This window comes from Leptosomus discolor, chromosome 12, assembly GCF_034619465.1.
Source record: "Leptosomus discolor isolate bLepDis1 chromosome 12, bLepDis1.hap2, whole genome shotgun sequence".
NCBI lineage: Eukaryota > Metazoa > Chordata > Aves > Leptosomiformes > Leptosomidae > Leptosomus > Leptosomus discolor.
Genome location: NC_141402.1, coordinates 14,427,183 through 14,454,867, shown reverse-complemented (window position 1 = coordinate 14,454,867; position 27,685 = coordinate 14,427,183). Strand labels below are relative to the sequence as shown.

Genomic DNA, 27,685 nt, shown 5'->3' with positions numbered 1-27,685 from the left:
GCCTGCTGCCGATGGGATGGTGCTTTTTTAAATTTGGTTTGCCCATGGGGTTCTGGAAAGTCAGAGGGGTATTGTGAGGGGTTACTGCCAAAGTGTGTGATAAACAAAAGCAAGTAAAGTGATGGGAAGCTGTTCGTACATCATGTGACACAAGTTTTAGAGTAACTTTCCTTTTGTTGCTTGAGCATCATTAGCAAAACTCGTGCGTGACAGTACAACCAAGTTTCTAGCACCTCGGTACTAATTTGCTGTTGGATCAGATGCCTGTAGCTAGGGGTAAAACAGGAATCAACATGCTTCTTGTTTGAGCTGGCAGGGAAGAAATGGGGAGTGAGAAGCAGGGGTGGTGGGTGCTTCGTAGCAGCATACCTGTTTCTCAGTCATACAATGTCTGTGGTTCCTGTTGCTCAGGAAGGAGGCTCTCGGGAAGGGAGAAGGAGATGAGAAGCTTCATAATCTTCAGGCAGTCTTACAGAAGAGAAAGTAGCTGAAGTACAGGTTGTGAACGATGCCAGGCCTTTGCAGTTTTGTCTATAGGGCTGCAGAAGTCACTGTAACTTACTCAGTCCTGTGGCATTTCTTGTCACAGTTTTTGTTCTTTTTGCGATTTCCCTTTCTTATTAAACATAACATCTTTTTGGCTTTGCTTTTAGATTGCCCTCCTTTCAGGCAATCTCACCTCTTGCTCATCATTCAGCAGCTATTTCCCCATAGCTTAGCACTTGTACTCTGGACCCTGCACGATAGTATTTTCCTGCCTTAAGAGTGTTTTTTTCCTTTGTAGTCTCTTCTTCCATAGCCATTTCTTTGAAAGAATACAGAAAGGCTCTTGACCTGAGTGCAAACAAACATTTCCTCACTTCCTAATAACCTTGCAGTTTGGCTGGTTCTCAAACCTTCAGAAAGGTTGAGGAGGAGCCTCATGGTTGTACGTAGGACAGCTGCGTCCCGAGTAATGTCCTTTGTGTGCTGCATTGTCAGGAGGGTTGTGCTAGACAAGACCAGCTGTTCGTTTTTTGATGCATACAAGTGCTCTTTTGCCTAGGAAGTGTGCCCAGACTCTTCTTGCTGTGGCACTGAGACCATCAAAGGCTGGAAGGAGATCCTTCCACTTGAAGCTCGCTTCTGCTGCACTTCTCACTGTAAAGCTGGAGGGGTTGCTTCTAGCATTGCTTCGAGTCAGCTGGCCTGCCTCATCTTTGTGGAGAGTGCTCTTTGTAGTCTCTCCCATGGAAAACAAGATTTAATTGTATCTTCTGACTGTTTTTTTTGAGGATGTGTCTGCTTGGGCCCATGACTGTGATGCAGGGAGCTACTGTTGATGCAGCTACTTGTGGCACCAGCAATATGAGAGCTGGGGGGCGAGTGATTTGGAATTCAAGCTTTGCATTGGGTGGTTGTGATAGAGTTACTTATTTTGAGTTAGCTCATGAAATCGCAGAAACAGCTAAGGAAACGGGTGGAAAGAGAAAATGAGACAGTTTCAAGGGCTTTGGATAAACGTGTCAGCCTCTGCAATCAGCAGGCTTGATGCTTTGTGTGGGTAACACCATCCAGCATAAAGCTAAGCTGGGTTTTCTAGGAGCAGCACAGTATAAGGTCCAACCAAAAGACTAGCCCTTCTGCAGGTGATGTCGGAGCCACCGGGACTGGAGACTGCCTCCGTCTGCGCCCGCTGTGATGCCAAAAGCACACCCAGAGGTGCACGGGCAGGGACAGCCCGTGCCCGCAAGCCTCCCTGGCCCAAGGCCCTGGGACCTGTGGATCTCCAGCACCACGCTGGGGACCTGCCTGTCCCTGGGACAGGTATCTCTGCATGCGGGGTTTTGCCTTGTCATGTGTAGCTCTGCAAGTGAATGGTTGTATGTAATCCTTGGTACCGCTGCTGCAGGCATCGGTTTGTTACGTGGCAGAAGTGGCTGCCGCAGTCGGTTGGTGTCCGCTGGCTGCGAGGGTCTCTGAAATCACAGTTCTCCTCTCAAGGGCCTGCAGACCTCAGTCTGAGGCTTTTATTTCACTCCTTTACGAGCATTTTGTGCTGCCACCGGGAGGGAGATGAAGGAAACAATTTACAGGCCAGTTTGCACGCTAACAGGAAGGGAAACGGCTTATTCAGAAGTAAAAGCATGAAGTTCAAGACTAAAAAATATTTTCAAAGGCAAATTCTAGTGTGCTTGTCAGTGTTGCTAGCAGAGTAGTTCAGGCTGCAGTTAAATAACAACTGCTGATACTTTATGGATATGTTCATATATATAAACTGGATTTCAGAATACATACCAAGTGTTTTGAACTTTGACTATGCTGAGTTTGTTTCAGAAAATGCAAAATACTCTTTTGTGAGAAGTAATAAGAAAGCTTGTACAGCAACAGGATGGAAGGAGAAACCTTATGAATAAAACAAACCTGATTCACATCTGCCATTTTTTGTAGGATAGTGTCGAAGGTACTAACATGTCGTTTTGACTAAGGTCTTGTAGGTTTTGTTTTTAAATTTATACGTGCAAACTAATCAGCATATGTTATGCAGGTTAGTTTTGTGACAAAATAAACTGGTTTTAAAAAAAAAACACACCAGTGGAAACATTTACCAGCATGTTTGATTTCTTTCAGTAATAGTTTGGTATACTTTTGATGTTATTTTTATGTCAGTAGATTTTTAGTTGTATCTTTTGCAGGTTGAAAAATATGGATTTTTTTTTTTTTTTTAACTGATTTCCCCCCGGCCCCCCCATGTGTTAATTAAACCAGTCCTTATTTTATTTGAGCTTCCAGTAGTTTTAAAGTTTTAATTTCTGTTATTTGTTTTTGTTTTCCAGGTCAGAGGTACAACTGCCTGTAAGTATCATTCTGTTGCTCAATTATATATATATTTTTTAATGTAACTTATCTTTATTTCTTTCAAGAAAGATCAAACAGTATCAGCCAAGTATTAAAAAAAACCCCAACCTTCCTGAAAAGAATTTTTAGAAAGAGCATTCCAAAAAGTAAAATGACTTGTTTTGGTGACTGTAATTCCTGCAATGCATTTAAGGGTATTTAAAGATATAAATGTGTACTTCAAACCCTTTCCTTTTCGGTTTGTAAAGAGTTCTGGTAAAATCAAGTACAGGTATAACGTGCTTAGAAAGATTGGAAAATATACTTAAAGGCCACACAAAACAAGCAAACCTCAAAACAAAACAAGACACCCAAAGTGATGCTTTAAGGATTTTTTGAAGCGAGTGTAGCAGCAGCTGTACTTGCCAAGATGCCAAGTTTCCGTGTGGCAGAAATTTCCAAAAGTCCTTGCAGACAAGTTCTACCTGAACGCTGAACCTCAGCCTCGCCTGGGTGGGCCTCTCAGTGTCCGGGCCTGAGCCAACTCTCTCCCCACTTCGGGCTGCCCTGCATCAACCAGGGCTGTTTGCTGTAGGCGTGCCGTGTCTCTTCCTTGCGAGCAGGAACACACTGTGGGAAGATGAGAACTTTTTTGCGCATACACTGAGGGGAAGAGACAAAATTGCTATGCCAGGTTAAGTAAAGCAGCTAACTGCTTGTTATACGTGAGGAAAATACACACGCAGAATGTGGCTGCAAGTTCATTCAGTTCTTTTCAAACAAAAGTGTGCTGAAAAAAAAGAGCAGATCGTGGTGGCTTTCATCCAAAGCATGAATAGAGACAGTGAATGACCCAAATAGTGTGGCAATCTCTTAATCTAATTCAAATCATCTCTTAAAAGTGGTAAAACCAGGAAAAGTGCAGTGAAATCTCTGTAGGAGAGCAAACTGGGAAAACGACTGTGGGTCTGTGCACGCTATCTATAAATGACTATATCTTTGCAAATGGGAAACCTGGAAGTTTTGTCAAGGTCCTTATGGCTTTGTCTTCTTTCTTTCAGGCACTGAGGATTGCAGCAGCTCAAAAAATGTAACTGCAGAAACAGGAACCAGTAGTAATGATAGTTTATCAGTAAACTCTACAAGTGGGAACAAAATCTATGGAGCTGGAAGATCAGCTGGAGATGTGTCACTGTCCGACGGGGTGATCAGTGATCAGAACAATGTAACACGTAAGTGCTTTGGAATGTGACTGGGATGTGCGTCTTCAGGGTGTTCTGTGATTTTTATACCGCGTTAGCATTTTAAGCCCAAACTCTAGCCCAGAGTGCAAAGAGCATTGCAGGGGCGCGGATCCAGCTGCCTTACTGGTGTAGAGAATGAGCTGAAGAAGTGTATCTGCACAGCTGACGGGGAGTGCAGTTTGACGCTGAGATTGGTGCATGGCCTTGAAATAGTTTTATTACTGTTAGGCTCGTGCTCCCTTCCCTGCTTGTTACGTCTTTTTAGGGTACAGCTGCAACAGTTCAAACATGCTGTGAAATACGGCTTTGAAATACATAGGGAACCGAGTACGGCTGAAGTGCTCTGCCTGGTATAGAGGGTGCTGTAGCATGGATCTAGAGGAGAGATGTGTGAGTCTTGCAGCCAGAAAGGCTCTACTCTTTGGGACAGCCAGCTTAGGGAAAAATAACAGCAGGATGTGTGCTCAAGTCTTTCTCAGCACCTGCATGAAGCTTGAGAGCTGAGGCAGGACAGTAATCACTGCTGCACCTAGACTTACTCCTTGAGATGAAGTGAAACTTGAGGAGGTAGATTGCAGAGCTAGCAAGTGTGCCTTGCAACATATAAGGATGGCTTGATTATTTTTCCAGGCTGATTACTGTTTTACAGAGACTTGTTATTTGGGTAGGGGAGGGAGAAGATTCCTTTATGTGTTTGTCAGCAAATATTCTTTCAGGTTAAAAGAATATTTGTTTGGTGTTTTTTTTTCTTGCCTTTCACAGAGCCCAGCCCAGTTCTGGATCTCAAGGCGGAATACGTTGGTATGACTTCTGTCAACTTAACGTGGACGGTGAACGACACTGCTTCCAGCTCCTACACGTACAGAGTAGAGGTTGCAAACGGTCCCTCTGTCAGGAACCTGTCGTCCAGTGCTGCCAGTGTCGAAATTACCGAGTTACTCCCTGGGACAATGTACAGTTTCACAGTATTTGCAGCAGTGAATGATGGTCAGACGGAAGGAGAAGGAGTGTCCATAGACCTGTATACAAGTAAGTCACGGTTGCTTGCAGCCCTATTCCTGGTGGTCTGGATTTTCCTGTGCAGCTTGGGGCTGTGCTTGCATGTGTGAGGGTTGTAATGCGATACTGTTGTGTATAGACATGATAGTTTAGTCCTGGAGCCTGATCTGGGCTACATGTGAAGCATGGGAAGTTAGTGCGCAGCAAAAACATAGCCCTGATGGTTTTGTTTTAACTATCTTCCCTCCTAACCTTCTGCTCCATCCTCATCTCTTTCCTGCCCACCTCTCTAGATTCCCAACGGAAGCCCTGGGAGTGCTGGCACAGTGGTGACCCGTGCTTCTGCCATGGAGTGTCAAAGGGAGATGAATCCCACCCAGAATGACTTTTCTTCAGTTCTCTCTTAGCTGCCCATTGGTGCAAAGCTTCCAGGAGCATCTGGGCACGTTGTTGGGGTGCTCCTGCACTCTGAGCAACGAGTGGTGTGAAGGGAGGGAAGTTGTGGTGTGCCTGTGTTTCTTGTGTCCAGGTGTGTGAGCAGATGTTGTTGCAGGCTGACAGATTGTTGTCTTGCCTTTCACAGAGCCCAGCCCAGTTCTGGATCTCAAGGCGGAATACGTTGGTATGACTTCTGTCAACTTAACATGGACGGTGAACGACACTGGTTCCAGCTCCTACACGTACAGGATAGAGGTTGCAAACGGTCCCTCTGTCAGGAACCTGTCGTCCAGTGCTGCCAGTGTCGAAATTACCGAGTTACTCCCTGGGACAATGTACAGTTTCACAGTATTTGCAGTAGTGAACGATGGTCAGACAGAAGGAGAAGGAGTGTCCATAGACCTGTATACAAGTAAGTCACGGTTGCTTGCAGCCCTGTTCTTCTGGGCAGCTCAGAGCTCTGCCTACATGCCTCAGGGCTGAAATAGAAAACTGTTGTGTGCAGACGTGATGTTTTAATTCTGGAGCCTAATCTGGGCTGTTTAGTAAGCCTGGAGTCTTGATGTGTGGAAAAAACATATCCTGGTTTTAAAAAACAAACAAACAAACAAAAAAGGCAAAACCAGCCAAACAAAACCATCTTTTCTTCCCCCTCCATCCTCATCTCATGTGGGAGATAACTTCTTCTCACAAGTATGCAGTGAGCCAACTAGGAAAGATGCCCTCCTAGAGCTGCTATTTGTGAAGAGAGAAGGACTCATGGGACATGTGATGGTAGGTGGCTGTCTTGGCCACAGTGACCATGAAATGGTTGAGTTTAAAATTTTCAGTGAAATGAGGAAAAAAAAGACAGCAGAGTTACTACCCTGGACTTCAAGGGAACAAACTTCAAGCTATTCAGGGAGCTACTTAGCAGAGTACTCTGGGAATCTGTGTTTGAGGGCTTAGGAGTCCACAAATGCTGGTCATTCTTTAAGATCCACCTTTTAGAAGCACAGGAACAGGCAGTTCTGCTGTGTTGAAAGTCAAGTGAGTGAGGCAGAAGACCAGCTTGGCTGAACAGGGAACTCCTCATGGATCTTGAGGCAAAAAGAAACTGTATGCTCTCTGGAAGCGAGGTCAGGCTTCGCGGGAGAATTACAGCACCATGGTTCATATATACAGAGAGAAGACACAAAAGGCCAAAACTCAGTTAGGTTGAAACTGGCCAGTGTTGTTTCAGGTAACAAGAAAGGCTTTTTAAAGTATGTTAATAGCAAGAAGAGGTCTAAAGAAAACATTGGACCGACAGCTGTTGAAGATGGTCATCTGACTAACAGGGATGGAGAAAAAGCAGCGGCATTCAATGCTTTTTTTGCCTTAATCTTTAATAATACTGATAGACTTTGGGCTTCTTGGTCCCCTGAGTCAGAGGACCATGAGTGTGGGAACAGTGACTTTCCATTTGTGGGCACTGAAATGGTAAAGGACCAGCTGTATCAGCTGAAAGGTCACAAGTCCATGGAGCCTGATGGGATTCACCTCAGAACTCTGAAGGAACTAGTGGATGTTATGGCAGGACCCCTCTCGATCATCTGCCAAAGCTCTTGGGAGTCCGGGGAGGTCCCTGCTGACTGGAAGCCAGCCTGAGTTATTCCAGGTTACAAGAAGGGCATGGGGGAAGACCCAGGAAACCACGGACCTGTTAGTCTAACCTCAGCTCACGTTAAAACTGTGGAGAAGATTGTACTGGGTACTACTGAAAGGCGTTTAAAGAATAATGCAGTCATCAGGCACAATCAACAGGGGCTCACAAAGGGAAAGTCCTGTTTGGCTAACTTGATATCCTTCTGTGATAAGGTCATCTGCCCAGTGGATGAAGGGAAGGCGGTGGATGTAGTTTTTCTGGATTTTAGTAAGGCTTTTGATACTGTTCCTCACAGCATCCTGCTGGTCAAGTTGTCCAGCTGCAGGGTGAGCAGGTTCACAGCGTGCTGGGTGAAGCGCTGGCTGAAGGGCAGAGCTCCAAGGTTTTAGGGAATGGGGCTACATCTGGGTGGTGACCGGTCACCAGTGGTGTTCCTCAGGGCTCGACTCTAGGGCCAGAGCTGTTCAGTATGTTTATCGAGGAGGAGTAGAAGCCATCAGTGTGTGCCCCAGCAGCCAAGAGGGCAAACTGCATCCTGGGGGCACCAAACACAGGATAACCAGCTGGTCAAGAGAGGGGATTATCCTGCTGTATTCAGCGTGGGTGCGGCCTCACCTCCCATGCTCTGTGCAGTTCTGGCCTCACAATTTAAGAAGGACATGAAGATCCTTGAATGCATCCAGAGGAGGGCAACCAAGCTGGTGGAAGGACGGGAAGGCATGTCCTGTGAGGAGTGGCTGAGGAGTTTGGGTTTGTCTACATTGGAGAAAAGGAGGCTGAGGAGTGACCTCCTCGCACTCTGCAGCTTCCTGAGGAGGGGACATGGAGAGGGAGGTGCTGAGCTCTTCTCCCTGGTATCCAGTGACAGGAACATGGGAATGGCTCAGAACTGCGTGAGGGGAGGCTTAGACTGGACATTAGGAAGCATTTTTTTACCGAGAGGTTGGTCAAACATGGGAACAGGCTTCCCAGAGAGATGGCTCATGCCCTGAGCCTGTGATTGAGGCGTTTGGACAATACGGACAAGCTTTAACTATTGGTCAGCCCAGAAGTGGTCAGGCAGCTGGACTAGATGATGGTTGTAGATCCTTTCCAATTGAAATACTCTAGTGCAGTCTATCTCTTTCCTGCCCACCTCTCTAGATTCCCAACGGAAGCCCTGGAAGTGCTGGCACAGTGGTGACCCGTGCTTCTGCCATGGAGTGTCAAAGGGAGATGAATCCCACCCAGAATGACTTTTCTTCAGTTCTCTCTTAGCTGCCCACTGGTGCAAAGCTTCCAGGAGCATCTGGGCATGTTGTTGGGGTGCTCCTGCACTCTGAGCAACGAGTGGTGTGAAGGGAGGGAAGTCGTGGTGTGCCTGTGTTTCTTGTGTCCGGGTGTGTGAGCAGATGTTGTTGCAGGCTGACAGATTGTTGTCTTGCCTTTCACAGAGCCCAGCCCAGTTCTGGATCTCAAGGCAGAATATGTTGGTGCTGAGAAAGTCAGCTTAACGTGGACAGTGAACGACACTGCTTCCAGCACCTACACGTACAGGATAGAGGTTGCAAACGGTCCCTCTGTCAGGAACCTGTCGTCCAGTGCTGCCAGTGTCGAAATTACCGAGTTACTCCCTGGGACAATGTACAGTTTCACAGTATTTGCAGCAGTGAATGATGGTCAGACAGAAGGAGAAGGAGTGTCCATAGACCTGTATACAAGTAAGTCACGGTTGCTTGCAGCCCTATTCCTGGTGGTCTGGATTTTCCTGTGCAGCTTGGGGCTGTGCCTGCCTGCTTGGGGGCTGAAATACAATACTAGCCTTACCTGGGTTGTCTACTAAGAATGAGGTGTTAATGTGTAGAGGAAGCATAGCCCTGAGATGTTTTTATTTTTTTTGAAAAACATGGAAGCCCCTCTAACCCCCCCTGCCCCAAAACAAAAAATCCCCCACAACAACAAACCCAAAACCCAACCCAACAACCAAAACAAAAAACCCAAAACTCCTTCTTTCCCCGCCATCCTCATCTCTTTCCTGCCCACCTCTCTAGATTCCCAACAGAAGCCCTGGGAGTGCTGGCACAGTGGTGACCCGTGCTTCTGCCATGGAGTGTCAAAGGGAGATGAATCCCACCCAGAATGACTTTTCTTCAGTTCTCTCTTAGCTGCCCATTGGTGCAAAGCTTCCAGGAGCATCTGGGCATGTTGTTGGGGTGCTCCTGCACTCTGAGCAGTGAGTGGTGTGAAGGGAGGGAAGTCGTGGTGTGCCTGTGTTTCTTGTGTCCGGGTGTGTGAGCAGATGTTGTTGCAGGCTGACAGATTGTTGTCTTGCCTTTCACAGAGCCCAACACAGTCCATGATCTCAAGGCGGAATATGTTGGTATGACTTCTGTGAACTTAACGTGGACGGTGAACAGCACTGCTTCCAGCTCCTACATGTACAAGATAGAGGTTGTCAATGGTACCTCTGTTAGGAACCTGACGTCCAGTGTCACCAAAACTGAAATTAATGAGTTACTTCCTGGGATGATGTATAATTTCACAGTATTTGCAGTAGTGAATGACAGTCAGATGGAAGGAAGAGGATTGTCCATAAGCCTGTATACAAGTAAGGAAGTGGTGCCTCTCAATTGCTAGTAAACATGCAGTTTGGTACAAACTGACCTGCTTTTTAACCTTGGTTTTCCGAGTTTCCAACTTTGTTCCCTTTCTCATTGTGATGTTGCTTTGCTCCAGGTGCCTGTGAGCATGAATGCCAAGCAGCCTTTGGTAAAAGGGAAAAGGACTGAGATTGTATGTATCTCTGTGTGCATGTGTTGCCTGTAAAGCAGTTATTGCATCAGCTTGGCTGCTCAAGACTATGTAGAGATCCAGCTGCTACAACAACATGACTTTCTCTAGACTTGAGGGCTGAATAGGCCCCCTACATCGCTTCTGGGAGCAGGTTATCACAGCTTATACCAAAGGACGTGGTGTGCCAGGATCACAGAGCCTTTTTGTTCTTGAAGATTGTTTTGAGCTCTTTGTGCAGTCGGTGGCCTGGGGCTCCCGTGGGCTTTGTAGTGCCGAGGGCCACATTATCAAGTGTGGTGCCTTTTCTGTCAGCTTCGCCCATGGCACCTTTTTCCAGATCAAAGGGACAGATGGGAGGAGAAGATCTTCGTTTTGTGTCTAGCTCAGGGGTGGAAAGGGAACAGGCAACATCCCTACAAAGCAATTAGAAGCAGTGTGCCCTGAAGCTGCTCCTGAGTAGATAAGATTGTCTAGCCTGCCTGGGATGAGTCTTGTCTGCCTAGTGTTGATCCTGAATCAGGCTGGCAGACACAGCCCCCCAGGGTGGGTCAGCTGTTGGACCTGCTTAAGCAGGTCCATTTCCTTCTGCTGATGTTGAGGAGAGGCTGGGCTGAAGGGCTCAGATTAAGACTTGTGGGTACAATTTTGAGTTAACAGACCAAGATCACCCTGCACTCGGCTTCCTTCCCCAATTTCCATCTGTTTCTCTGTCTGGAAACCCACTGTGGAAACAAATTACTTTAGCATGTGAAACGAAGTAAAGAGAATATCCCTCAGAACTCCTGTGGTCTTTCCAGAGATGCCCCAGCATGAATGTCTGAAACTGGACATTGATAATGTAGAAGTGCTGCTTGGCTACGAATAATGCTCATTCTGTGTGGAACAGGGAAATGTGGCTGTCGCTCTTCTTTCTTTATTTCTCTGTCTTGACAGATTGTTGTCTTGCCTTTCACAGAGCCCAGCCCAGTTCTCGATCTCAAGGCGGAATACGTTGGTATGACTGCTGTCAGCTTAACATGGACAGTGAATGACACTGGTTCCAGCTCCTACATGTACAGGATAGAGGTTGCAAACGGTCCCTCTGTCAGGAACCTGTCGTCCAGTGCTGCCAGTGTCGAAATTACCGAGTTACTCCCTGGGACAATGTACAGTTTCACAGTATTTGCAGTAGTGAACGATGGTCAGACAGAAGGAGAAGGAGTGTCCATAGACCTGTATACAAGTAAGTCACGGTTGCTTGCAGCCCTATTCCTGGTGGTCTGGATTTTCCTGTGCAGCTTGGGGCTGTGCCTGCCTGCTCGGGAGTCGTAATTTACTACTGTTTTAGGCAAAGGTAATGTTTTGATTCTGGACCTGGCCAATCTGCCAAGCATGGGATGTGGAAAAGTGCAGGAGTATTGCCCCGATAGAAAGCTGTTGGTGAAGTTTGTCCCCAAGGCTGGCAACGCAGAGAAGAGATTTTTACCCTGAGGACCTCTCCCTTCTAAATTTGGGAATGGAGGTTGCATCAATTCCTTAGAGGAGAGGGCCTCTGATTCTTATTTTAAGGGGCTCCCACACAGAGTGTATTGTGCCAGGGGAACTTCTGTGATTTGGGGGCCCATTGCTGCCATCAGGCTGCAGGAGAGTGAGATTTGGGTAGCTCTGGTGAGATTTAGGCAGCTCTAGTTCAGGAGAGCCTCTTTGGCCATCTAATAACTTGCCATTTTGAGTATCAAAAGTCTTGACACATGGTGTTGGAGGGACCACTTTGGAGCGAGCCTGCAAGGCTGTAGCCCAGCCTGGTCGTTCCACAGGGTGTATTTGAAAGAACACAGATGCCTGTTCTTGTCATTTGTGTTGTCCTGAAATGTAGCTCTGTGTGTGCTCCTGCCTTTCCAATCAATTCCCAAAAGTCTGTGCTGTGCTGCCTGGCTGTAATGGCAAGTTGCCCTGTTTTGAACACGCACAGAGAATGGGGTGCTGGAGAGAAGGGTTTTGGAGATGGTCTCTGCCATGGGAGTGAGCGCAGGGTACGAGGGTTGGAGGAGCAGGGTGCCTCGGTCATCGCCTCTGTTCCTCTTCCAGTGATGATTGATCTTCCCCACTTTCTGCTGTGCAGAGATGCACCACCATGGTCTTTCCCCTCCACTCCTCTCTCCTTCCTGCCTGCCTCTCTGGATTGCCAGGGGGAGCCCTGGGAGTGCTGGCAGTGCAGTAACCTGTGCTCCTGCTTTTGAATGGGAAAGGAAAATGAATCATACTGGAGATGCCTCTGTCTTATTTTTCTGTTACCCAGCCATTGATGCAAAGCTTCCAGGAGCATCTGGGCATGTTGTTGGGGTGCTCCTGCACTCTGAGCAATGAGTGGTGTGAAGGGAGGGAAGTCGTGGTGTGCCTGTGTTTCTTGTGTCCGGGTGTGTGAGCAGATGTTGTTGCAGGCTGACAGATTGTTGTCTTGCCTTTCACAGAGCCCAGCCCAGTTCTGGATCTCAAGGCAGAATATGTTGGTGCTGAGAAAGTCAGCTTAACGTGGACAGTGAACGACACTGCTTCCAGCACCTACACGTACAGGATAGAGGTTGCAAACGGTCCCTCTGTCAGGAACCTGTCGTCCAGTGCTGCCAGTGTCGAAATTACCGAGTTACTCCCTGGGACAATGTACAGTTTCACAGTATTTGCAGCAGTGAATGATGGTCAGACAGAAGGAGAAGGAGTGTCCATAGACCTGTATACAAGTAAGTCACGGTTCCTGGTGGTCTGTATTTTTCTGTGCAGCTTGGGGCTGTGCCCACCTGCCTGAGGGTTGTAATTTACTACTGTTTCAGGCAGAGGTGCTGTGCTTTGCCTGCCTGCAGCCAGAGGTGTTTGTGTGGAAAAGACATAGCCTTCTTTTTAAAAACAAAGTAAACCAAACTCACTCAAAACCAGCGATTGTTGAAGGTTGGTCACTATGGCCCGTGACACAACGAAGGAACTTTTCCTGAGAGTCTTCGTCCCTGGCCTGGCATTTGTGTGGGCAGTTTTGCTGTCTCCACTCCTTGGAGGATGGGGGCCTCGGACCCTTATTTTAAAGGGCTCCCACATGGAGACAGTGTGTCGTGCCCAGGGAGTTTGTGTGATTTGTGGGCCTGCGGTTGCCATTGGGCTGCAGCAGGAGAGTGAACTTTAGGCAGCTCTAGCTCAGGAGTGAGCTCGGGCACAAAGGGCAGCAAAGGAGCAGGGTGTGTGAGTCATCACCTCTGTTCCTCTTCCAGCGATACTTGATGTTCATTACCTCTTCTGTGCACCAATATACCACCGTCTGCTTCCCCCACCTTCTCCTGAAACCTTCTATCTTTCCTGACCACACCTCTGAATTCCCAAGCGAAATACTGGGAGTGCTGGCACAGTGGTGACCCGTGCTTCTGCCATGGAGTGTCAAAGGGAGATGAATCCCACCCAGAATGACTTTTCTTCAGTTCTCTCTTAGCTGCCCACTGGTGCAAAGCTTCCAGGAGCATCTGGGCATGTTGTTGGGGTGCTCCTGCACTCTGAGCAACGAGTCGTGTGAAGGGGGGGAAGTCGTGGTGTGCCTGTGTTTCTTGTGTCCGGGTGTGTGAGCAGATGTTGTTGCAGGCTGACAGATTGTTGTCTTGCCTTTCTCAGAGCCCAGCCCAGTTCTGGATCTCAAGGCAGAATATGTTGGTGCTGAGAAAGTCAGCTTAACGTGGACAGTGAACGACACTGCTTCCAGCACCTACACGTACAGGATAGAGGTTGCAAACGGTCCCTCTGTCAGGAACCTGTCGTCCAGTGCTGCCAGTGTCGAAATTACCGAGTTACTCCCTGGGACAATGTACAGTTTCACAGTATTTGCAGCAGTGAATGATGGTCAGACAGAAGGAGAAGGAGTGTCCATAGACCTGTATACAAGTAAGTCACGGTTGCTTGCAGCCCTATTCCTGGTGGTCTGGATTTTCCTGTGCAGCTTGGGGCTGTGCCTGCCTGCTCGGGGGCTGAAATACAAGTTGTTTCAGGCAGAAGTGCTGCACGTGGCTTGCCTGCACTCAGCAATGTTAATATGTGGAAGGGAGTTCTGGGGCGGGGGGGGGGGAGTTTGTTGCCTCTCTTCCTTGTGCATGAGTCCCTCAGGGCCTTATTTTGAAGGGCTCCCAGAGTGCATTGTGCCTGGGAAACTTCCCCCTTTGGAGGGGCCTGTGCTGCAGCTGCGCTGTGGGAAGCACTGTGCCGCGTGGCTCCTGGCCACGCTGCTTTGCTCACAGCTCGTCAGTGGAGAAGAGAAGGTTGAGGTACTCCTTGTTCCTCATGCTAGGTTTTGTGGCCAGTTTTCCCCCTAGTTGTGAATACGCGCTGCCATGTCCTTTCCTTCGTTTTGTCCCGTTTTGGCTGAGGTGAAGTGAATCTGTCCCAGAGCTCTCAGTGGTGGTACTGTGAAAGCGCTGCTGGGCTGCTTGTAATGCTCAGTCTGCCCAAAATGTGGAAGTGTGGCTGTGCCTCTGCTTTTTCTGTCTGTGTTTGAAAGCAAATACTCGTGAGCATTGATGGAGTCTCGTCTTGACTTTCACAGAGCCCAGCTCTTTTCCATGTCCAGGCAGAGTATGTTGCGCTCTGATTTTCCCCATGGAGCACAGATGGTACTTCTTCTAACTACACCTACAGGGTAGAGATCCAAAGTCATAGTTCCTCCTCTGGAAAACAGACATCCAGCATCGCCAGAGCTGTTATTACAGACATAAACCCTGGAACCTTCTATATTTTCACTGTATTCGTAGGAGTAGTTGACAGCATTACCGAAGGAAAAGAAATATTCATAAAAAGTAGTACAAATAAGTCCCAGTCACTCGCATCTGTCTTTAAAAGTGCTGCTTCTGGTACACAATTCTGCTTCTCCTTGGTTTCTTAAGATAATACCCCATTTCAATAACAAAATAATTTAACCCATCAGTCTCCTGTCCCTGTATTTGGAAGGACCAAATTCTTCTTTATCAAGAGAGGAAGTAATGCTGTGTGTTACAATTGTAGAAGTTATAAGAGTTTTGGTCTTGAAGGCCAAGTTTTATAAGATGTTTAGTTTAGAGGGACCTTTCTTGTCAGTGTAACTGCTACGTTAGCTTTTTAAGTATCTTTTTGTATCTGGTCATCGGGTTACAATTTTTATATTGTGTCCTGTAGGACTCTCACACAGCTGACAAGTTGTAGTTGCTGCTCTTAAGGATGGCTGCTGCTGCGCTCTTAATGCGCGGAGCTTGTATTTGTTTTCTTATTCGTTGGCTACTGAGAGTTTTACATCATTATACAGGGAGTTAGTGTCAATCTCCATACTTCTCTAAAAATGTTCTTAGAGTAGTATGTTCAGTGGTTGAACAGTATTTTGAAAACTTTGCTGATCTTGACAGATGCCTAAATTTTCTCCGTACGCCTGTCTGCAGAGGAGTTAGCACAAATGATGTCTGTGTACTTAGTGTGCTAAATACTTCTCTTCCTCATAGGGTAGCAAGTCCTTGTCAGCAGTAGCTTCATCTTTTTAAAAGTGGAAAGGAACATGGAAGTTTTACAGATGTTTATACACAGAACTTACAAATAGACAGCTCTTTCTATTTACTACAATACTTACAATTTCTTACTCCTCTTTTTTATTTTTTTAATTTTTTTTTTTTTTTTTTTTTTTTTTTTCAGTTCCTGCCTTAGTGAATTCATTTCAGTGTGAACCAGTGGCCAAGCAGTCTTCCCTAATGTTGAAGTGGGAATGTCCTTCTGGTAACAATTCTGGCTTCAAAATTAAAATACTTAATGACACATGGGAAAAAGAAGAACAGGCTCCACTCTGCCTGAGAGAAGGCTCTGAGGAAACCTTCAGAACAGCATCTTTAGATTATTTTAGCACCTATACTGTGGTTATTGCAACTCTTTCAAACAGTTCTGAAAGCCCTCCAGTGCACAAAGTGTGTAATACGAGCATTACTGGTAAGTGTTAAGATTTGAGAATGAAGGATATTCGTAGGATTGAAATATTAGTTTCATGGTTGCAGAATACCAAACTGCAGTACGTTGTCAGCCTACAGGTGATGAATAAAGCACTACATTCACACACAGTCTAATGCAACGCACAAGAAATATGTATTGTATGAACAGCATCAGTATTACAGCTTTTTCTTGTTTGGAAAACTTTTCTTTATCAGTTATTAAGGTACTAAAAAGTATTTCTGTTTATAGACCCACCTGCTCCAAGCAAAGCTCCTTTAGTCAAGGCAGTCAGTCACAGCTCGTTATCTGTTGAATTCTCTGATTTTGAGTCAGTGAATGGACCATTAAAAGCCTATGCAGTAATGATCACAACAGAAGAACAAGGTAAGATGTTAAGATATTATCTTGTAGCTGTGCAAAACCCTTTATCAGACAGCATTATGGTTTAAATTCTAAACAGGTGTTAAATGGATAGAGAAGAAGCTGACTCAGTATTTTCAATTACCTTTCAAAAATCATGATGGAAATATCCTGCTTGCTTGAAGTGAGATCACTCCTTGTTTTCAGAAAGCCACTGTTTTCACTCAGCCTTTCCAGCCTGGCCTACCCTTCTGTATGTCTCCTACGTATTGCCACTGTGCTGTTGCCATCTCGATTTGCCAGTGATTCCTGCCACATAATTTTCCAAGCTACTAATAAAAGCAGCTTTGGAATGTGAGAGGTCTTTCCCCTCCCTTCTTCAGCTGGAAGATACCTGCAGTAACATCTTTTAAAAAAAAAAAAAAAAAAAAAAAAGTGGAGGTCGAATGCCAGGGAAAGCTGGAGGGTAGTCTGTCAAACTCATCCCTTTAAAGTATCAAAACAGAGAAGAGACTTTCATTGGTGAATGTCTAGTGATAAATCATAAAATTAAGGAACTTAGCTTTGGAGGTTCTAGTTGAACTTCTTTTCATTTCTGCCAGTGGACTGGAGGAATAAAGCAGCTAATGGAGATGTCAAATCCCCATTGGGGGAAACTGTCCAAGCTTACCCTTTGTCTTAACAGTGGAAATTCATCTTGCAGCAGTTTGACTGTAGATCTTTCTTCTGTGGTTTTCCATATGATATATGTCCAAGAAATGCCTGCCTGCCTGTCTGTCTCTGTCATCAGTGCAGAAAATTTGCATTTTTCACATGCCGACTCAGCTGCCCCAGAGCGGCTGATTGGAATGTCAGTCTCTTGCACGCAGCAACAGCTCTGCTTGTACCTTAAGCCAGTCCTGTTTAGTCTTGACGAGATTCGGTGCATTCTTCTGTGTGGGTTTTGATTGCAAGTTAGTCAAGAAAGAGGACTTTCAAGGCGTGATTGAGAGAAATAAGGAAGGAAGATCACCTGTATCTGTAATATATAGAGTCTGAGTGCTTTGATAGGAGCAGAAAACCATCCTTACAGCCAAGCATCACTTCAGCTTTATGGAGTTGAAATAGCGTTAATATGCTTGAGATGTGATTCACTGTCTTAAAACAACATCGTTACCTTTAGGTTGGACAGAGGGGGCTTTATTCAGTTGTGTAAGCAGTGGTGTCTAAGGCGGTTGGAGATGTCCTAGGGTGATATCCAAGACATCCACAAGGAGCTGCAGCTATAACCTGGGATGTACATCCTTTTGGAATGGAAACTAGGGACCAGACAGGACATACACCGTATCTCAGATAGTATTGAACACCCATTTCTAGGCAACTGAGTTAATGGCAACCTCAGCTGCTTTTAATGCAACCATGCGAGTGCTTTAAAAGAGCTGTATTGCACCCTCTTCCTGCACAGTTATAGCTGATGAGAGCTTTGCTGCAGTTGGGGGGCCGCGAGCCATCAGCTCCCCGGTGGCAGATCAGACCTTGTCTACACAACTGTAGAAAACTTAACCAGAGTTTTTCCACCTTTCAGAGCTCCTGCAAGGCTTCTCCTTTTTAAAGATTAATTCAATACTATATCTGCTTTTAGAAGGAGCTTTTAGCTTTGTAAAGGTAGTCAGTAGAGAGCCATGTATGCAAACTTCAGTCGATGAGCAAGATTCTTCTTCCTCCTGCCACACTTGGAATATTTACATCATTTTCCTTGCTCTTGAGTTGTTGAACAACTGGTAATTTGAGCTTACTACCTCTCAGGCCATATATGCCTCCACTGCCTCAAGTTTCTAGGGTTCATCTTCCAACAACAGACACTGTAAAGTGATGCTGTTCTGCAGGTGGTGTCCTGTTGGCCACTGACTGTGGTAGCCTGTTCTTCTTAGTCTTCTGGAAAAGAAACTGCTCTGATCACTGTTTTGCCCAATGTTTCTCTATGTCAAGAAAAGGCAGAAATTAACTCTTTTATCTCTTAGGGTTTAGCTGTGAGACTTCTTGTAAGACACAGCAAGGACGTATAGGTCAGGACGAGTTTAGTGTCACCCTAAATGAGGCTTGATGCTGGTTGGGTAGCAGAATGTTACCAAATACCAAATTGACTTTTTCTGCGCTGTTTGCATTGTACTCTCTACAAGTGATAGTTGATAGAGTATGTATGGATACGACTGGCTTGTCTGGTGAAGGTTGTCCAGGAAGACACCAGAATCCGGCACTAACGTGCCTTTACAGAGAAGCTCCACTATACATGGTACAAGTAAAACCAAAGGGGGATTAAAACAAGTAACACTGGGGTGTAGGGAGGTAGTTCAGTAGATTGCACTGCAGTAGGAGAGATTTCTGAGGTTCTGGTGCACTTGGCCTTTCATTTCAGGCAGCATGTGTGGAGTAATGACCATTGTGGCTAATGTGACCATCTCAGCCACTGCGCCGATTGATACAAAATCAGTGGATGATGTATAACACTTATATCCTTGCTTTTTCCGAAGGTTGTGGGTCTCTGAAGTCTAAATTGAACAGCACATACAAGGATTTCAAGAAGATGATGACAGTCACCTATGTAACATATGTTGTAGATACAGAGCAGGCAAAATCACCTTCTTTCCATTCTCAGAATGGTATCAACATCGTTGACGTAGGCAAGGGAAACACAATGTATGGCTACGAAAATGGACCATTGATTCCACTTCGTTCATACAGGTATTTATTTCAAACCACTGTTTGGTTAATTTTGCTGCAGTTGAAATCTAAAAGATCATCTAATGTAAAGCTTACAGATCTTAAGGCTGTTAAAACCATGTAATGTACCTGCTTGTTGTTTTCTTCTCCCTTATCAACAGGGCAAGTGTTGCAGGCTTCACTAATATAACCTTTACTGTGGCCAACATCATTGCGGGGGAAGATAGTTATGTGTCATTTTCACCCTGTTCTGACGTGGTTTTCCTGCCCCAGGATCCAGGTATAGTTACTGTCAAATACAGGACTGGCAGCTTGGCACATGGAGATTCCCTAATTATGGCAAGTTTCATAATAGCAAAACACCCGCTGATTTCTCTGCCATGGACTGTTTCTTTCTAGCTTTGCAGCGACATAGCTCTGTAAATTCATACCTTCCTGCTACTGTGGGTGACCTCTTTTTCCCATGGATGACTTCCACTGTGGAAGTAACCAAAGCTGTGCTGCTTGTGGCACGGTAAGAGGGATTGGATGGCACAGTGAGTCTTTGGTACAGAAACAAGTAGCAAAAAGCACCTGATATTCTAACAAATCTGGTAGATTGGAAGCGGGTGTATTGGAATGCAAAGACTAGTCCTTTAATCCCAATTTTTTATTAATTTATCATCCTTGGTGTATTATTCTTAATGAGCTTTCAATACTGGTACTGCCAAAGGATACAGTAAAGAAAAGACGTTTAGTAGAGTGGAGTGTGCTCTGTCACTTGCAAGGTTCTCTTGTAGCACGTTGATTGAGTTAGATCATTACCAGAGAGGTAAATGGGTAATGAGTAATACTTGTTCTCTCTTATCAGGTGTTATTGCTGGAGCCGTTATCGGATGCCTTTTAGCTATATTGGCTGTAGTCACTGTAGGGGGTTTCATATTCTGGAGAAGGAAAAGGTAGCGTGTGTTCATTATTGTATTTGTTGTGATGAGGAACACCAGTATTTTACTTCTGTATCTTTCTCCTAAAAAGCCCTCTCCTTCGGGTTTATACACTGCTGTCATGATGCTTTAAAATACATTCTATAAAAAGTCTCGTATTTTACAGATTAGAGTTGATGTATCAATCTGGTTAAATGACTTTATTCAACTCCATAGTTACAAACTAATGAGTTAAGATTGGTTTCGGTTATCTCTTCTGAATTCATGCATGCTGATGAAGTAATTTAGTCAGAAGTGAGTAAACATCACAAATCATTGTGCTAAAAGACATGTGTAATGGTATCTTAGGTGGTTTTATTTTAAATTATCCATTAATCACCTTTTTAACTGCTTGATGGCCTGTCACATGAAACTTCCATTCTGGAGTTTCCAGAAGCTAATGCGCTGCCTAGGCTTTGAGCTGATCTCTCAGTTTCCAGTCTTTTCCAAATAATCTGGGACTTAAGAGTCCACAAAGGCTTTTTCCTGCTCCTGATCAGATGGTACAGCCTTTCTAAAGTGAGCTGTAGGGCCCTTAGTCCACTTTTCTTAGTTTCTTTGCTGTTAATTTTATAAGCATGTCCAATAGCTGTAGCCAATAATGAGAAGAGCTTCTTTTATGGCTAGGAACACTTATTTTCATTGAACCACCCCCGTCAGGACCACTGGCACGTCACTGCAGGGATTCTGAGGGTAGTAGCAATTCTCCTGAGCTGTTAGCTAGTGATGCAGGTCCTTCAGGTGTACTTCCTCCACCAAACTCTGTGCTTTGTGGTCAGGCGTTATGCTCTGGTTCTGCCAGAAAGAAACAGTCCCATTGCACCACGTCACTGAATGAAGGGTGAAGTATTTTATTCTCAGTCCAGGTGTGAGGTTTGCCTCAGGAGAGCTTTTTTACACCGAATGAGATGCTTTAAAAGACATTGTTCTGAATGGGCACAGGAAATAGCTGTTGTCAGAAATCTCATATGCATTCCATTAAATTCTACTGTGTACCTATTGTGTTGTTTTCTTTTGCCTTATAGGAAAGATAAAAGAAACACTGAAGTGTCCTTTTCTCCAATTAAGTAAGTCCGTATCTTTTCACACATGGTTTTCTGAGCTCAAGTGATCTTTGCAAAACTTACTCTGAACCGTGATACTTGTTTTCTGTGCACTTTGATACAGAATTTTGCAGTATTAATTCCTCATGGAATTCAAAGACTCCAGCCTGCAGACTAAAAGTAATGATACTAATGGAGACTTAGGGATTTGAGTGCTTGCTTTGTGAATCGCTGTTAGACACAGAGGTGCTCCATGTAGTTTTGAAAACAGGATGTTCAAATGAAACACAGGCTTCCGTGCACATTGAGGAAACAATCCAAATGACTGATAAGTACATACAGGCAAAATTCTGCACTGTGGCCTCAGTTTTCCTTTGCTTTATGACTGCTTTGTGCTGAGCCATTAATTCGGATAACGTTGAGATCGGAAAAGCTGGCCGTGGGAGCGTGACCATGACATACTGGAAGCCACAGGCAGTGCAGGTGGATCAGATGATTGGTTCTCGCACCTGCGGTAGTGCTGATGGCAAGGCAAGGCCGGAGCAGCCCATGAAGTCCCGCCTGTGTAGACTTCGATAGTTGATGTAAAATACGCCAGGGAATGGGGCCAATCTGACAGGAGTAACGAAGCAGCTGACTGACACCTTCTGTGATATCCTTCCCCCGAAGGACGTGCTAGTCTCTCCTCTGTTTAACAGATCAGTTAAATGCTCTGCTTGATGCCCTGTTCCCTGTAAATGCACAGTTTTGTGACTGCTACTAACAGTCATGCTTTCATTCTTAGATTCACATAGTGAAAAATACAGCTGCATGTGTCTAATCAACCTTTTTTTCTTCCCCCTCACCCTCCCCTGAAGAGTCAAGAAGTAAGTAAAGCACACTTTCTAACACATTAACTGAATTCATGGTTTATTTACCTAATACCAGTTACCCATACATGGCTTTTCTCATTTTAGATCAAAAATGATTAAAGTGGAGAACTTTGAGTCCTACTTCAAGAAGCAGCAAGCTGACTCCAACTGTGGTTTTGCTGAAGAGTATGAGGTATGTGCCCTCAGTGGAGGGAGCTTCCTGACAAGTATTTTTGGAAGGGCAAATTAGCTTTCCTATGGAGCGTACTCCTCGAGCGTACAGAGATTATTAAGCTGCGTGTATAGCCTTCCCAATTCGGTTGAAGTGCATGGTAAATACTTCACATCCTGAACAATCTACCTGTGAGCTTACGGCATGGCCTGCTGTCAGAGCTCTCACCGAGGCAGGGTCTCCTGAGTCCTTGCCCTAGTCGCACAAGAGTTAGCCTAGGGGAAAGCGATTTAACTTCTCTGTGTTTTGGGGGTTTTATCTTGTTTTTTGTTTTTCTACACAGCAAGGCAGGTCTCTTGCTGATATCACTGACTACCTCAGTGCGTAGGTGTGATTTGCAAACCACACCTGTGAGCAGCCCAAAGGAGCAGTCAGAGAAACAGCAATTGCCATTTGCTTACTGACCATAAGTGGTTTTCTGTGGAATGTGCTAAAGCTCAGTGGTTACAAGGTACAAAAGACAGGAATCAAGTGTCAGTAAGGATTGTGTGTCCTCGTGTCTGCCGTTAAAGAATCCCTTTATTTATTTATTTATTTTCATCTCCTTGACGCTATTAATTGACTTTCTTCTTTCCAGATCAAACTCTGTCCCTTTGATTGTTCTTTGCAGGGTGGTGCTCTGCCTTGCCTTCCTCTCAGATTTTGCTTCCTTCAGTCCTTTCATGACGTACTTGCTCCCTGTCCCCCATACTGTCTGCAAAGCTCATGCTGAGGCTGAGTAGTTCGCTGCCGGGGGGTCAGAGTGAGTGTGCCGTTGAGGGCAGCACTGTCGTGTATTTCTGCAAAACTCTTTAAAGCCCCCCTCTGGGTTCTAAACAGGCTGCTATCCCTACACTCGGTATTAACCCCTTCTCTACCAGGTTTGCCACTGTCACCCTCCCACTCTGTAAAAAGATGATTTCTATTGTCACTCGCCCCAGTTTGCGATGCCTACTCCTACAGCAAAGGCCAAGAGTGTTTGGAGCGTTGGTCTGTTTCAGGCGTGTGTTTCCATATGATTCCTAAACCGGGACCAGATGCTCATGAATCCTTCTTTTATTGTAGGAACTCAAGTCTGCCGGTGTTCATCAGCCCAAATTTGCTGCTGAACTTGCTGAGAACAGGGGTAAAAATAGATACAACAATGTCTTACCATGTGAGTTACTCTTTTTGGGTTTGCATCTTCTGCTGGTTGAGGTTTTAGGTGAAAAACCTTGGGTTTGGCTAATCTGGCTTTAATAGTATCCACAGGTTTCAAAGAGGGATTAATGTCCATTTCCAAATGAATGAATTTGGGCTGCTGCTTTCCCAAAGTCACTGTATAAGCAAACCTAGAGCTTTCCCTCAGGAATGTTCCCTACAGTTCCCAAACCTTCCCTCAAGAAAGCCCCTTAAAGAACTTTCCCTTATTTAAATAACTTTAATTTTCTATTTGTGAGAAACTTGCAGTCCGGGTTGTAAAAACAAGAGGTCAGCGGTTGACTGCAGACAGATAGATGTGCAGAGCTATGAGGAATAGTAAGACCCCGCTGGCCAGCTTTGCAGGTGAACTGAGAGCCCGAGCCCTGCCAGGCTGTCTGCAGGCACCCGACAGAGCAGAGTGTGAGAAGGAACTGGAAGGTGAACAGTGGCAGGTGCTTAGGGATGCTTTGGAGTATAAACATCAGCTGCAATGGCCGTGGGAGACAAATTACCTATTTTTCTCCAGTAATTAAAACTATTGTAAATTTTGTGTTGGGTTAAATAGGCAAAACCAGACCACATTTTAAAAAACAACAACAAAACCCAGCACAAAACACACGGAGTATTCTGAATCTTTATCCTGGCTGCTTGTTTTTCTGAAGGCTTTTATAATAAAAATTCTAAACTACTGCTGTTTATGATTCCTATAGTCCTAGTCTTAAAATGCACATTGTTCTAAACCACCTTCTATTTAGAAACCATGCATTAGATGAGCAGTATTTTGAAAGGTTCTAGTTGTAATATTCATAATTTTCTTTTCCTTTTTTTCTTTCTGCAGATGACATTTCTCGTGTTAAACTTTCAGATCAAAGCTCTGCAACTGATGATTATATTAATGCAAACTATATGCCTGTAAGTGCTTTATTAGTTGAAATGAAATATAATATTTATTTTTATGATGTAGACTTAACAGCTCAAAGTGATGCTTAAAAGCAGCTTTTTGTGTCTCACTGATGCACGCGTGTGTGTGTGTATATATATTGATTTTGTTTTTTTCTTCTTAGGGCTATAACTCAAAGAAGGCATTTATTGCTGCACAGGGTCCTTTACCCAATACTATAGAAGACTTCTGGCGCATGATTTGGGAAAAGAATATCTACTCCATTGTTATGCTGACAAAATGTGTTGAACAAGCCCGGGTATGTTTTTATTAAAACTGAACTGTCTGTTGAAGTTGGTTGGATCTTTCCAAACTTTCTTGTTACCCTCACAGGTTAGAGACTGACCACTTTCTTTGAACAACTGTCTGGTTACTGGAAGACTGTTTTCTAAATTAAATAAGCCAAATTTTTTTGTTGTTTTTTGTTTTTTCCCATTTTTATATCTGCTGACTACCAAAATAGATTGTCTCAGGAGGGTTGTGGAATTGCTGTCTAAGGGTGGGTTCTTCTCCCTAAAGAATGATTTTTGGTAGAGCTTCTCCTGCCATTGGGATGGGTGACGGGCTTTCTAGCCCTGCCTCAGGTGGTGTGTTACTGAAACCTAACAGTCAGTTGCTTTGTTGCTGTAACATGTCATGTGTCTGACCTTGTAACTCTCTTCTTAGACGAAATGTGAGCAATACTGGCCAGACAAACAGTCCAAGAGCTACGGTGACATTATCGTGACAATGGTCTCGGAGATTGTCCTCCCAGAATGGACAATAAGGGACTTCACTGTAGAAAAGGTGAGGACCCCCTCGGGGTCGTTAGTGTATAAATACCTGCAGAAGTGGTTTATTGTAATCACTGTGACTTCATATGTCAAGCAACACTGGAGTGACAGAATATAATAATTTCACTAAAACGTAATCAAATTCAAAGTTACCTGAGGGAAAAGGACAAAAGTGGTTTATTTCAATTTGGGGCTTTGAATGGATTGGTCTGCTCTCTGCCAAAAGTCTGATTTAAAAATCTGCCACGCTGCTTATTGACAATGAGATTCCTGTGATACTTCTGTGTGTGCGTTTGTTCATGTGCCCTGGCTTCTCACAACAGCCTTTTAGTGACATATCCAGAGCTGGGAGTGAGTTGTCAGTAAGACCCTCCCTGTGGCAGAAGGGGATCTGCCCGCAAAATCCAGCCTGCTAACGGGAGTTACTGGTTGCCCCATTAGTGATCCTGCAGCTCGTGCTTCCCTGAGACTTGCACCAAAAGTTGTGCTTGTGCTGATACTTGTGACGTCTGCCAGACTGAACAATTCACCCCATTTCTGTCAGCAAGTGTAATGAGGCAGAGTTGATCTTAGGCTAAAGTGAAAAGTAAAAGGAAATTATTTCCGAGTGTTCTCTACTGGAGTGGAAGAAAGAGGGAAACAGAAATATCATTGATGAAATCACCGCACAGTTTGGAACAGGCATCTTTATCGAAGCTGAGCTTTGCCCAGCACCTACGGCAGGAAGCCCTGCTGCTGCTCCTCTGAAGCCCCGTTTCCTTTTTTTAATGTGTGTTCCTCCAGTCCAACACACCCGAGAGCCACACGGTGCGCCAGTTCCATTTCACCTCCTGGCCAGACCATGGAGTGCCGGAGACAACAGACCTTCTCATCAACTTCAGACACCTTGTTCATGAGTACAGCAGTCAAAATCCAATCGACTCTCCTACTCTGGTGCACTGCAGGTAGGAAGAACATGTTTGTCTTAGACACACGTTTACCTTGTGGCTCTTTTAAGAACAATTCTTTCTCAAGAAAAAAAAAAAGAGAGGAAAAAGTCTTTGCTTAAGTACATGGGCTGTTCACCCTGCTGAATTAAAACCTTTGTGCTGTGCTTCACAAACATAGCAACGCTAATTTCATTAGAATAGACCCTCTCTCCTAGCCTGGAAAACTTGGCTGAAAAAGTTGCCTTTTCAAGTGCTTTTATGGGTAATCTTGTGCAAGTGCAAGGCTGGGAAGCCCAGAAGTGTGGTTGGTGATGGTAAGATCCCTGTTGGTGATGGTAAGAACCACCCCGCTGGGCTGCAGAGCCTTTTACTACCTGTGCCATGGAAATAATAGAGAGCATCTTTCTAGCTTTACTGGCTCGTCATTGGGCTACCGGTGAGCAGGTGGTTGAGAGAAAGCAGGAAACAGCTTCCCCGTGTCGTTGCAGCGCTGGTGTCGGGAGGACAGGGACGTTCATCGCCATCGACCGCCTGATCCAGCAGATGGAAATGGAGAACACAGTGGACGTGTACGGAGTGGTGTACGACCTCCGCATGCACCGGCCTTTAATGGTGCAGACTGAGGTAAGGCTGCCTGTGGTCCAACACTTGGTGTTTTCCAAGCGTGCGTCACGACTCAGGAAGGGTGAATGCAAGATGTAGCTCAGAATTACAGGACGATAGGATGTTAGGGAGCAATCTGGACTTGCTTTTTCCTTAACTTCCCTCCTTCCTGCTTCATCTCTTCCCACAACGGTAGTTGCAGCCAGGGGCTGTAGTACATCCAAGCAGTCTCTTTACAGAGTGCTTTGGAGGACTGGCATTTGCAGCTGGGAAGAATGAAATCCTGGAAAAGGGGGGTTTTGCAGCTTGTTTTATCCATGGGAGTTTTCTCCTTGTAGCTGTGAGCCAGGATTATCTGGAGTCAAGTGGTCTCGATGTCTATCTTTTCTTTTGTGTTCTGCAGTTCCTGCTGAAATTATCACTTTGATCCGAAAAGGTGTGTGGATTAACTCAAGCTGATATGAAAAAGGCTGTAAAATCTCCACTGTGAAAGTCTTTTAGGAGGGTGTTAGGCTTGATAGTACATTCAATCCTAGTTTTGTATGGGGGGGTTGATCAGATGACATCACAAGGTCCTTTCCAGCCCTATTTTCTATGAACTATACATATAACTTCTGAGAAACACTCTGTGATAACACTCAGTGCAGTGCACCCAAAACGTATATTCAGGAGCAGAATTAATTCCAAACTCAGGTATTTTCTAGAAATGTATTACCTTCTTTTTTTTTTTTCCTTCCGCCATCAGGACCAGTACGTCTTCCTAAACCAGTGTGTTATGGATATTATTAGATCCCAGAAAGACAAGAAAACAGATCTGATTTACCAAAACATGACAGCAATGGCCATCTATGAAAATTTCACCCCTGGGCCAGGCTTTGGGAAGGCCAACGGCTACCACGCGTAGCCTGGGAGGACTCAGCGTCTCCAGGAGGTGGTACCTGCGCGCAGGAAAGGGAGATGATGTTCTGCTGGTGTTCTCCGGGCTGGTGCGCGGCGTCTCGTGTCTGGCTGCTCCAGTTCTGTCCGTATCGAAGATGGGATCTGCAGGAGGGAAAGCACAATGCTGGCCGGAGCCGCAGATGGATATTTAACCAACAAACACACACGCAAAACTATTTAAAGTTAACAGAGGAATCTTGCTTTTTCTTGGGAATTTAACAGTACTGATAGATGAAATAGCATTTGCAGTATGAACAGTGAACTAGAATTTAAATATTAAAATAATAACACAAGCTTTTTATTACAATTTTATATGATTTCATTTACAGACACCAGGCTTGTGGGCTGT

The 27,685-nt window shown here is 45.1% G+C and overlaps 1 protein-coding gene across 1 annotated transcript; it reads left to right on the top strand.

The window, feature by feature from the left end:
- Positions 1–1,631: 1,631 nt before the first annotated feature.
- PTPRJ (protein tyrosine phosphatase receptor type J) lies at positions 1,632–27,685 on the top strand. Its single transcript, XM_086472006.1, has 25 exons — positions 1,632–1,806; positions 2,269–2,336; positions 2,817–2,835; positions 3,879–4,049; positions 4,824–5,090; positions 5,644–5,910; positions 8,559–8,825; positions 9,446–9,712; positions 10,853–11,119; positions 12,348–12,614; positions 13,525–13,791; positions 15,556–15,843; positions 16,093–16,227; positions 18,714–18,924; positions 19,065–19,183; positions 19,754–19,841; positions 20,891–20,932; positions 21,865–21,952; positions 23,036–23,126; positions 23,991–24,064; positions 24,217–24,351; positions 24,759–24,878; positions 25,649–25,809; positions 26,283–26,418; positions 27,143–27,685. Exons 1-25 carry the CDS (start codon positions 1,632–1,634, stop codon positions 27,299–27,301), a joined length of 4,149 nt encoding a protein of 1,382 aa, XP_086328132.1. The 3' UTR covers positions 27,302–27,685.